Source organism: Nelumbo lutea, chromosome 2 (assembly GCF_056320005.1).
Source record: "Nelumbo lutea isolate HS-2025 chromosome 2, American lotus-T2T, whole genome shotgun sequence".
Lineage (NCBI taxonomy): Eukaryota > Viridiplantae > Streptophyta > Magnoliopsida > Proteales > Nelumbonaceae > Nelumbo > Nelumbo lutea.
The window spans coordinates 48,898,430-48,910,550 of record NC_142685.1 but is presented as its reverse complement, the minus strand read 5'-3'; the positions used below and the strand labels follow the sequence as shown (position 1 = coordinate 48,910,550).

The 12,121-nt window shown below is 38.3% G+C and overlaps 1 protein-coding gene across 4 annotated transcripts in view; it reads right to left on the bottom strand.

Moving 5' to 3' along the window:
* The window catches only part of LOC148870508 (regulatory-associated protein of TOR 1-like), a 51,810-nt gene extending 42,038 nt beyond the window's left edge, over positions 1 to 9,772 (bottom strand). For 3 of the 4 annotated variants that reach the window (XM_088971370.1, XM_088971373.1, XM_088971374.1), the window contains exons 1-2: positions 9,086 to 9,522; positions 4,190 to 4,292 (exon numbers count right to left, since the gene is read on the bottom strand). In XM_088971370.1, coding sequence (XP_088827496.1) covers positions 4,190 to 4,292; positions 9,086 to 9,376 — 394 coding nt within the window. In that variant the 5' untranslated portion in view covers positions 9,377 to 9,522. Of the gene's footprint in view, positions 1 to 4,189; positions 4,293 to 9,085 lie in introns of all 4 variants that reach the window. The other variant, XM_088971371.1, reaches the window with a different exon arrangement.
* Positions 9,773 to 12,121: the final 2,349 nt, after the last annotated feature.

The window sequence follows — 12,121 nt, the reverse complement described above, 5'->3', positions numbered from 1 at the left end:
AAGAGCGAGTTGTTCCAGGTTGGAGATACTTCATTCATAAGGTTATGTTTTAGCAGCTGAACTTGGGTGTAAGGTTGGTAGACTACCAGTAAAGTATTTAGGGTTACCTATTGGAGTCAAATGCAACTCCATGTCTATCTGGAATCTGGTAGTTGAGAGGCTGGAGAGGAGGTTAGCTGGATGGAAGTTTAAATATCTGTCAAAGGGAGCCAAATTAACATTGATAAAAAGCTCCCTTGAAAATCTCCCTACTTATCTTCTATCTTTGTTCCAAAATCCAGCAAAGGTGGTAGATAAGCTGAAGAAATTAGCTAGGGACTTCCTTTGTGGAGGTAAAGATGGGGACAGGTAGGAAGGCAAAATATTTGTCTATTAGCTGCCATTAGGTGCCAAGTGTTATTCTTCTGCTTTATGGGATCCAGTCATTGAGAGAATTGGAAAAAAAAAAATGACCTCCTGGAAGGCAAAATATTTGTCTATAGGAGGAAGAGTGACCCTTATCAAGAGTACACATGCAAACCTCCCTACTTACTCCATGTCCCTGTTTCCTATGCCATCTAAAATTGCAAAGAAACTTGAGAGGTTGCAGAGAGATTTTCTCTGGAGAGGATGGGAAGAAAATGCATCTTGTGAATTGGGACCAAGTATGTCTTCCTAAGGCAGAGGGAGGTTTAGGCCTAAGACAGTTAAATGTGGTAAATTCGGCTTTATTGAGTAAATGGTGTTGGAGGTTTGCTGCAGAAAGATCTTCTTGGTGGAGGTCCCTTATTGCCTCAAAATTTGGGGTGGATTGGAGAAGTTGGAAGTCTCAGGATCCATACCCAACATGGGGTTGTTCGGTTTGGAAAGGGATTCTTAAATTTCTTCCTGTGAGGTATGAAGGTGTGAAGTTTAAGGTGGGAAATGGGGGCAGGCTGAAATTTTGGAAAGATCCCTGGTGTTGGACAGACCTTTAGCTGAGGCCTGAGGCGTTTCCCCTTCTTTTCCAATGTGCAGTTAACCAAGAAATATCAGTGGCGGAATCCTATGTGAATTCTAACAACACAGTGACTAGGAGTCCTTAGTTTAGAACAGATTTGTTTGACTGGGAAATTGATGGAGTGATGCAACTAATGCAGATCTTACAGGAGCAGTCGATAGACATTTCTGGCGAAGATGAATGGAGCTGGTCCTGGAGTAGGGATGGCTGTTTCTCAGTCAAATCCCTTACTGTTAAGCTTAGCGGTACAGGGGTTACTGAGTTCCCCTGCCAGCAAGTGTGGAAGTCTTGTGCTCCCTCGAAGTCTATCTTCCTTGTGTGGACTATGGTGCTGAACAAATGTCTCTCAAGACTCAACCTGGATAGAAGGGGTATTCAGCTCCCTTCTCTGGTGTGTGGTTTGTGTGGTTTATTGCCTGAGTCCACAGATCATCTGTGTATTCATTGTCCTATCTCTTCGAGAGTCTGATACCACTTTATAGGAACAGTTGGTCTTTGTTGGTCGCCAAATTCAGTAAAAGGTCTGCTGATTTGCTGGAATTCTCAAGGTCTGAAGAGAAAAGGAAATCTAATTTGGAGAACTATTCCTGCAGTTGTGATGTGGGTAACTTGGTCAGAGAGGAACAGAAGAGTCTTCAGGAATAAATCTAAGAGCACTGAGGAGATTGTGCAGCAGGCAGTCAGCAAGCTGATTTCTTTGGTGTCTGTAGCCCCTGATTTTAAAAATTTGAATGTTCCTGAATTGTTTAGATCTGTATCCATTTGGGATCTGTAACATGTCCTGTGATCTGAGTAGCCACATGTGGTTAGCTCTCCTGTTGTAACAAGTTCTTTCTGAATTAATAAATTTCTTACTTTACCTTTCAAAAAAAAAAAAAAGATGGGGACAGGAAAACTCATCAGTGCAATGGGAAAAGGCTTGCAAAGCTTTGGCCACAAGTGGGCTGAGAGTGAGAAGTCTGAGGCAAATGAACTCATCCCTCCTAGGAAGGTGGTTCTGGCTCTTCAATGCTTGACCTCAAAGTCTTTGGAGAAAAACATAATAGTGGAAAAGTTTGGAACAAGCAATGATGGGTGGAACCCAGGCAGCTCAAATTCTTCTTATGGTTGCTCTATCGGGAGAGGAATAGAGAAGACACTCACAAGTTTCCTGCAGGGAGGAAATCTGAAAGTTGGTGATGGGAGTAGGGTGCAGTTCTGGCAAGACACTTGGTGTGGCAGCAGGGCCTTGATGAATGAGTTCCCTTCTTTATACCTTATAGCAGGAAACAGGAATGTTTTGGTAGCTGACCAATACGATGGGAGTGGCAAGGAAGGATTTTGGTGCCCCACTTTCAGAAGGCAAGTCACTGATTGGGAAATAGCTAATCTGGCCGGACTTTTGCAACAGCTGCAGGGCTTTAAACTCACCCCAAACCAAGCAGACAAGAGAGGATAAAAGTGATCCAAGGACAGCATATTTACAGTTAAGTCTTTTTATAACAATTTATCAGAAAGTAGGATACTAGACTCCCCTTGGATAGACACTTGACTTCCCTACGTTCCAACAGAGATTAGCTTTTTAGTCTGGGCTGCCGTCAATGGGAAATGCCTTGCCAAGGTTCATCTAGCAAGGACAGGTTTGGCACTGGAGTTCTGGAATATGCAATGTATGGGGAGAGAGGAAGAGGAAATAGATCGCGTGTTTCTACACTGCAGAGTGGCGGGTCTATTGTTTAACCATTTTTGTAATCCTCTCAACATTAGCTGGTGCCCCCCAAGTTCCACTTGCAACTTGTTGGGTAACCTGGAAGGAAAGGAACTGAAGAGTATTTAAAAACAGGAGAAGCTCTCAAGATGAGTTGGTGGTTGAGCTGAGGCCACAGTCTACTCATGACTGGCAGCTGATGATCACAAAGGAGTTCCTTTTCAGCAGTTTTTTGAACATAGTAGCATATTTAATGGTTAAGATGGTTAATTTATTTATCATACAGATCCATATGGGTGTTCAGGTTTTTGGTTTTTGCTTTGTGGGGGCTGGCTTTTTTGGCCTTCAATTGATCTATAGTTTCTGACTGTGCATGATGCATACTGAGCTTTCACATGGCCTATATGTAACTCTGACACATTTCAGAGATCTTAATACAACACTTTACCTTTTCCTAAAAAAAATATCTTCACGCTCCCCCCCCCAACAATTCAAAGACATATAACTTATTATCCACAGAAGACTTCCTTTTAGGATTAGAAACATCAGGGCCTCCAGGTGAGACACCCCCAAAACGCCCTGAGGCGCATCAGGTGCATGAGGAATACGCATCAACATCTTTTGCATGAGGCACACTTCATGTACACCTCATGCATAAAGAAAGAAAAGAAAAGAAGAAAAAGAAAAGGAAAGGAAAGGAAAGGGAAGAGAAGGGAAAGTCTGGGCCAGGGGGTTCATCCCCAAAATTACCCCCCCCCAAACACCTTTCAGCTAGCGTTATCTTCTTCATACATCTTAAAAAAAAAAATACATTTTTTATCAAAAAGAAACAAAAAAAAACAAGATGAGATCCTCCTTCCTCCTCCTCCTCTTGAGGAGAATCCTTGTGCTCGGGAGGCTTGCACCTCTTGCATTATGAACTACACCCTCGCATTTTAAAACACTGCTACACAGACATTTAAGACTTTCTTATCTTCAGACTAAGTCAAATTAAGACACCAAAAATGAAGCAAATGACAACCATGTGAGACAGATGATTGGTGTCACTGCCTCTTTTATTCTTGGAAAGGGTGCATATCAATTTTATGCATAACCATATTAGAATAAAAATAAAAAATCAAGCAGCAAATTTGCACCACTAAAGAAAAATAAGATCCTACATCCTCACTCCCCACGGCCCAAAAATATAAGCCTGCCTGCCTAGAAGTTTACAAGAGATTCCCTCCAACCAATACAACACTTCTTTAAAGAAATAACATAAAACTTCACAAACTGCAACAAGGCTAAAATCACTCACCCCACTTCAGCAAGGGTGCATATCATGTTAACAGTTGAGCATTCAAGTCCTCAAAGACAAAAAACCATGGACAAGAAATTTTTCTTTCTCTTGCAGAGTTAGAAATGTCCAGAAAAATTAAATTATCTGACAAATGGACCTTTTACAGGCAGCAGAAACTGGTAAAACACAAGAGAATCTAAGATAAAATATAAAAAAGAAATTTGGCAGTGCTTGATCACTTTACCTATCCAGCACTCCATTCTTGCACAAGGAGAGATTTTAATAACATCAGGTGGATCAACACTAATGTTTAAACACGGCACAAGTGCTACACACCCAGTCTTCATCTGCACTAGAAATTAAGGGTTAAAATTGTCAAATTAGCATGGCTGTCAAATAGAAAAATGCACTATGCAATATATCAATTACAGAACAATAAAAATGGAATAAGAACAGCAATAGAAATACCAATGAGAAGACCAAGGGAAAAAGCAACTAATCAAGCCATGTGACAATATTGGATTTAACATTTGAATGCAGTCCATACCCATTGACTCCAACATTGTTTCGAAATAGATAGTTCTTAAAAGCTTAAATTAATAAATGGCATAAGCTATACGCTAGATTGCTAGGATTTGCTTTGAAAAAATAACTATTAAAAGCCAGAATGGAACTCAAGAGATCCTAGTAAAAGCAAATAATTCTAGGTCAACAGCTAGATTATAAAAAGAAAAAGTCTAGTTTTTTATAACCTTCTATTTGTCCTTCATCTAAGGTCACACTTCACAGAAATAAGTTTTGAGAATAATTCAATAATTCTAAGCTATATTGGCCAAGATTAGGTAACCGTTCCTTCAACTGCAATAGCATGTGGGTTTCTTCCAAGCTTCTTTATCTTCTCCCTTTCTTCTTGTCCTTATGAATTGTTTGTTTTGGAGGGGATCAATAGTTCTTCCAAACTGATATAAGGAAATTCGCATTAAATAATTTTTAAATCCATTTCCAGAAATCTGGAGTAAGGCAGGAGGAAGGTCCATTTCATTTCCTGGATGAGTCCTCCTAAACAAAACCTCTTAAAACTTTACAATTTTTTTGATAGGTGTCTTAAAACTTTAAAATCACAAGTAATGTTTCCATGAGAAGTCCAGAGCCATCAATATCTTTATGACCAATAGGCCCAATACCCACATCCTAATCCTGATAGGGGAGTCAGGCCATGACCCTAAAATCTAGCAAAAACCAATATATATAGAAGTTCATAAATTAGGCAAGAAAAATAGTGATAATAAAAATTGAAATTAAGCTGTTTTTTAGTTTGTGGCATGTAGCAACACCTACAACTTTAAAAAAAAAAAAAAAATTATTGGAAAAGGAAAAGAAAGCATTTCATACGCAAAAAGTGACACTTTTACTTTCCAAGAGGAGAAAAGATTATTATCCCTAATTAGATGCAATTACTCAAGAAAATCCTACACCACTCTAAATGGGAGCAATAACAGTTTATTACCTATAAGATGGGTATGGCCTTCAAATACACCATCCAATGTATGTCTCTTTATGTGGACAGCCTATCTTTATAAGATCCTACTTTTGACTTTTTTTATAAATGGTAATTGTATTAAAAGAGGGAGAGATTCCCTCAAGAAGAAAACATGAACAAGGATAATATCAACAAGATCCTACAACGATCACTTATCTCAAGAGAAAGAGACCACCTTATCAAATATTGACTAGCCAACCAACCATTAAGTTGACGAGCATGCCAACTGCAACATTCATTAGTCAGTTAATCCCATGATGATGTGGCTTATAACAACCAAAGGTCAACTAATATTTTAGTTGTGCTAATCTTGAACTGTTTAAATATCATTATCTCAAACTAACTAAAATACTGTATAGGGAGCCCAAAACGAGTAGTTATTGCTTCAGCACATTAGCAACACTGAATGATACTCCAACAACCTATTCCAACTCTGCAGATCCTAGGAGGAATTAGTTTCTCATCTTTTCATTCATTGTAACTATTCCTACCAGAATCACTTCCACTGTCTGAAAGCCAATGAAGGGACCTAGCCTGCAATGGAGTATGGACTGTTGAAACATAGCCTGTGAAGGCCGAAGGGTAATAGTGAAAAGGGACACATCCTCTGGTATTTAGAACCCTCATATCAGCTGGTGCATATGGAAAGAATGTAACAAGCATATATATGACAACAACCATTGTCCCAAGTTGTCTGACACCAGTAAAGAGGAATGCATTATGTACATTTGGTCTTCAACATTGGTCAATTCTCAGATTTTAATTTCTATTGTTTTTGCAATTACTAGCATTCTATCACTTTCCCATATCCAGATGATGTCTAGATCGTGTACATGAGCTAGATTGGGCATTATATACATCATTTATATATAGCTTAGCCCTTTCTTTTCACTTATTACTATATAATGCAGATACCCCACCATTGAAGAAATCTACTATTAGCAGATTTCTTATCCTTTTTGTCTACTATCAACGATTCAACATCACATTTATTGTACCTGCCTCGCTACTCGTTATGGAAATGAAGACTCTATTGCCTATCAAAAGAAAGCTTCCCATAATAATTAGAAGATTTGATCAGCTATGACCTAGACTACAGCAGTTCATTGCAGAAGTAGAAATTTCTTCCAACTCATAATATTTACACTGACAGAAGCATCTCTTCCAAACCATACTCAACTTATAAATGCTGCAATGATAACTCTGTAGATCCAATTTTGTGGATAATTCCACAGATCCGCTTTAATTATTTAAAAAAACTTCACAGACCCTCAGCACATATTGGAAGATAAATGAGCAAAGGATGCTGACAAATTTAGTGTCAATGTCTAAAAGATTGTTGAACGTTTTTTTTTTCTTTCTAAGTTACAGCTTAAGAAATTTTTCATATACATGTTGGTGTAAGCTAGGTGGTGCAAATTTTTTATAAGGCAAAAGGCATAATGAGAGATAAAGTAGGATATGCCTTGAGGGAATACAAACTTCAAGAATTTTAATAAATTGATCCTAAAATAAAGGAGAGCAAAAGAAAATGTTTAGTTGGAATTTTTAAACAAAGAGAGAGGGAATTAAAAATACCAAGCAACACTCTAAGCCAAATAAAAATCACCATATCCCATGTCTGATTTTATCATTTTGACACTGCAAAATCTTCCTAGTTTCTTATCCATTAAAAATATTTGTTGATTTATTCCTCTACTCATTTTTCAAAAAGGAATAGATGCCTAATGTTAGTATCTATGGCAGAATACTAAAAAAACTTATAATTGAAGTAAAAAATGCAATTAGAGCTATATATTTTTATCAGAAAATGACACGTGTATGATGGATTCACATTATAAAATGTTACAAAATATAAATGTGCAAGTAACATGAAACTTGTATAATTAATAGAACATGCAGAAACATACTCTTGCTTGTACAAGGAGAGGAAACTAAATGCATATAGGTAAAAAGGGGGAAATTACATGTTAAAAAAGAAAACAAAAAAAAAAAAAACTTTATATTCTGATGAGAAAAGACCACAGGAGGCTAGAGAATGTTAGAGACCATCCAAGCAAGTTTAGCATATTGGATATTCAGGATGCAATTCACATCATGAAGCAGCTTAATATTTCTATGCTCTCAATCCTAAATGGACCTAAGCATGGTAGCATCTTCAAAGATAGCATCCCCATTTCAAAGGCCACATAACTCCATTACATTTCTTAACTAACCCAGCTTAGGTTTTTCTTTTAATCAACACCCATCCATTCATATTTTTTCATCGGTATAATAGAAATCTATCAGCCCCAAAAGTGTACCACAAAGGCCACATACCCAATGGGAGAAAAAGCATCTAGGAAGATAGAAAAGAAAAAATAAAATTGCAAGTTTTGGGGGGGGAAATGTAAGTCTAGGCATATGCAAAAGTTGAAGAGTGATATCTGCTAAAGGTGTTATCTTTCCCCACAAGGAAACTATTGTGTGTTGGTACCTTGAATTCCAATTAGTGACCGACTCCATGGTCCACCCAGAATCAAGTTGAGAAAAACCTGAAGACAAATTTCATAGTGGTTTGTGGTGGAAGAAAAGGGCCAGGCCCAAGCTCCACCAGCAAGGGGGACCCCCTGCAGTACAGGCCTGACCCATTTTCCATATACAGATCTGACCCAAATATGGAATCTACTGGACTAAAAGCTATATTGTATCTTGAGAAGCAAAAGAGAGAGAGAGAGAGAGAGAGCATGGAGTGTAATGGATGTAGGCTAAGCCAAACCATGTAAATCTCTGTGCACTTGTTTCCCTGTTATTGTTCTTCTTCTTTCTCCTATTGCATTCATTTATACTTAATTTCCTTGACATTTTTGAGCCTAACAAACATGGGTTCCAGGGTTGCAATTACGTGGTTCATTGTTTGGGAGCTGTCATTTTGGTGTTCAAACAGGGCTCGCCCTGTAATTCAACTTGGGCTGTGGGAATCGCACAAGAAATTGCACAGGGATTTGCACCACAAACTGGGAGTCGCACTACAGAAACAAATGACAAGAACAACCGCTCCTAGATAACAGCTTTCTTGAGCACCTGCCACCCTGTCCTAGCAGCACCTTTTTCTTCCGGTTGGGGAATCAATAAGCTTCCTCAATAACAAAAAGCTTAAAGTGCACCAACTACAAAATGTCAAACATCCAAAGGAAATATCCATACCTTAGACAGCTACAAGCCATCACCCAAAGTCCAAATCCTACAGGATTCATCTTATAGACTACTATGGCGAGCTATGAGTAGGAAATATAACAATAAAAGGAAAGATCAATTAAGAATGCGGCATTTCCCTAATAAGTTTAATCAAAATAAGTTATTCCATCTTTTGATGTGTTCTATATTCTCCAACGAAGATGGTGTCACTCCACCTAGCTGTTATTCATGCCCAATCGCAATAATAAACACCAACTCTAATAGTCGATAGAAGCACCAATTATTGACAGAGACACAGTAATAGGTTGGTAAATCAAGTTTATTGGTTCAAAAATGCACCAAATTAACAATGTCACCGACGAGCGTATAGGATAATAAAATTCAAACGCAAACAGAAGAGAAAGTGAAGAAACGATAGCTCACCCGGTCCTTAGGTCGCCACTTGGAGACCAACCCATTCTCAGATGGGCCCGATGGAAGGCAATCTTCAAATGCTTCATGTCGAAGCTCACACAATACAACAGTATGTGGCAAATACGCCATACTTGTCATTGTCATCCCAGCCGCATTGCTGCTGCTACTAGCAGCAGCCTCTAAATCTCTTCTTTGCCCAATAAAATCCCCATCTTCACGACTTGAAAACTCGTCCAAGTGATTCGAAACCGATACCGAAGATTGTGAAAATCGAGATGCCATCAGATCTTCCAATGCCATTCAAATCCCATAAAAAATCAACCTTGCCTCAATCGCATCGTTACAATTATATTTCAAATATCATAAACAAGCAATAAAGAATAATAAAATCCAAAACCAAAACCTTTTCTTCCACACTTGCGGAGCGGAGCAGAGCAGAGCTGAGTACTCGTCCAGAAACTAGACCTAATCAACAAAACCGCTAAACCAACGACGCATGAATGATATTCTTCGCAAGAAAGATAGAGAATCCAGCTTATATAAAACCTAAAACCTTAAAACCGCTCTGAAAACCCTAAAAACCCAAAAATTGGGGGAAGGGTATTCATAGTAATGGCGGCAGAGCAAACGAAGAAAAAGGATTTTAGAAACAGAGTGCGTGTTGAGTCTGTTACTATTTTTTTCTTCCTTTCTCTTTTTTTTTTATTTTTTTCTTTTACCCCTTTTTATCTATTTTACGTTTCGTTTCTCTCTCCTCTATTTTAATCTCCATTCCGAACTTTCGATTATAAAGCACAAGTTCGGAGCGGAGCCGCCGTTATAATAGGTGTGCGTGAGGGAGAAAGCGACTGTGTGTACATACTATATACTGCGCGCATACGCTGCTTTACCCGAACTGCCCGTAAATGCTGCCCGCGATTTTATGTTTGGTCGAGTGTAGCTCAGCAAGCCCCAAAATAGAACATGCTTACAGGCCCCTGGGCTCTGCCTCTCAGGACTCACTCAGTCGTCCATTCTCTTTTTTTTTTTTTGGTTCGAAAAAATGTGAAAAGTTATTACAATATTTAATTTTATATATGACAAGAAAAATAGGCCATTGAGATGTGAATGTGGGGTGCATTCTGTCGAGGGCAGATGTGAACTCGGCCATTGACCAACCCATGTCGTTTTAGCACCGTGTTCGGTTGGCAGTTCAGTCGTCTTCACATGTGGGACTTGAAATCGGACATCTCCCGTCTCCCGGTCTCCGTAACGTAACGTAATATATGTATACTTGTTTAGTGCAGCGATGCAGCACACAAACACGAATGATGTTTAGTGCAGCCGCTCGCTCATACACTCACTAATCCCACCTAGAGTAGAGTGACAAGTCATTGTTCCCATGGTTTACAGCTCTACACGTTTTTTTTTTTTTTGGGGGGGGGGGGGAGGGGGGGTAATCGCTCTGCACGTTAATGAAACACGCAAACACCCTCCTGCTTCCCTTTATGGCATGTGGGTCACGCACACGCTTGTTATATCACTATCAGATAGCCTATTGCAATTTAATTAATGGTCATGTTTTCCTCTTTTTTTCCTTTTCAGTACTACGGAATACAAACAGAAAATCAACTGTCAGCAAGCAAAGTAATTGATTGATGAAGAACATTTATCATGATATTTGAAAGGGGATAGTCATATATAGTCTAATAGAGGGGGTGTTAATTGCTAAAAGAACTGTGGTAATTCCGAGTAAGCAGAATTATGGGCAATTATATCTATATGGAGACTAATTTGATTAATTGTTCATTCGACCGTGAGAAAACTGCAGGTAGAATCATACGTGTAATCAGTTATGTTGGAAGTTAATAATTAATGAAGCTTGGCGATTGGGACTTCATCACCAATTTGGGCCACAACCACATTATTATATACATTTCCTCATATCAAATAGAGTGGGCTCATTATATGAAGTAGCCACTTCTAGCCGTCCAAAGTTCTTACCGTCTTCCCCTCTATGGATTATTATATGTTGGTTGTTATGTTTTGATAAGTTGTATTGTATGGATTAGCTAGGATGGCAGCTTGTTTATGGCCCAGGACCAGGAAGCTTCAACTCCTGCAACATGGTTGGGGCTGAAAGTGCCCCAACTATTAAGGGCATGCCTCTCACCACCTTCTGTTAATGGAGTCAATTTCAGCCCCAAAACCTATCCAAACTGTTGAAGACAAGCCTCTATTTTTATGGATCTGGATCTCCTATGCTTGTTATCTCCTACACTTTCATGCCGTCTATGACAGGTGTACACATGTATATCATATGAAAATACACGTCTATAGAGGACAATTATTGCACATTGAATGCAAGATTTTTTTTTTTTTAGGAGATCCATAGTCCTTTTTTCACAGGGCAAACTTCAAAAGAAAACTGAAAGTTGGGATGGGAGATATTACTTTAGGGGAAATGTCAATATGCAATTGGCATTAGGAAATTGAAAGTTACTAATTAAATGACACCTGCAAGATGGAAGAAAAACAATGGATTAGATTCTTGGTACGATGGTCTTCATGTCAAGCCAAGGAAAATATCAACATAATATAGTAAAGATAAATTAGGAAATTGAGAGGGTCATCATCCATCAAATGGACAGTTTGACAATGAATCCCTCAACCTTGACAGGTAATATCACTTGGGAAAAAAAAATGCATCTCAGTATGCGGGGAGTGGGTGGGTTTTATGCCTTACTGGTCAGGACCTGTGCCATGAGTCGGTTTTGTCAAGAGAGAGAGGGGCAAATGAACTTTTATATTAGATCAGTTTCTGAAGTAGAAAGATACTTTTGAGTTGAATTTAAATAAATGTTAATTTGATTAATAACTTTATTTTATTTTTTATTATTTGCAATGCATAAATTTTGTATTTTTTTAGTTTTATTAGTTGTAAATGGAACTAAGAAGTTATTGATAAAATTGTCTTTTTACTATTAAATATAATAGTTAATCCTTTTAAGAAAGTCATATATATATATATATATATACAATAGTTAATGCCTGACTAATCTATAT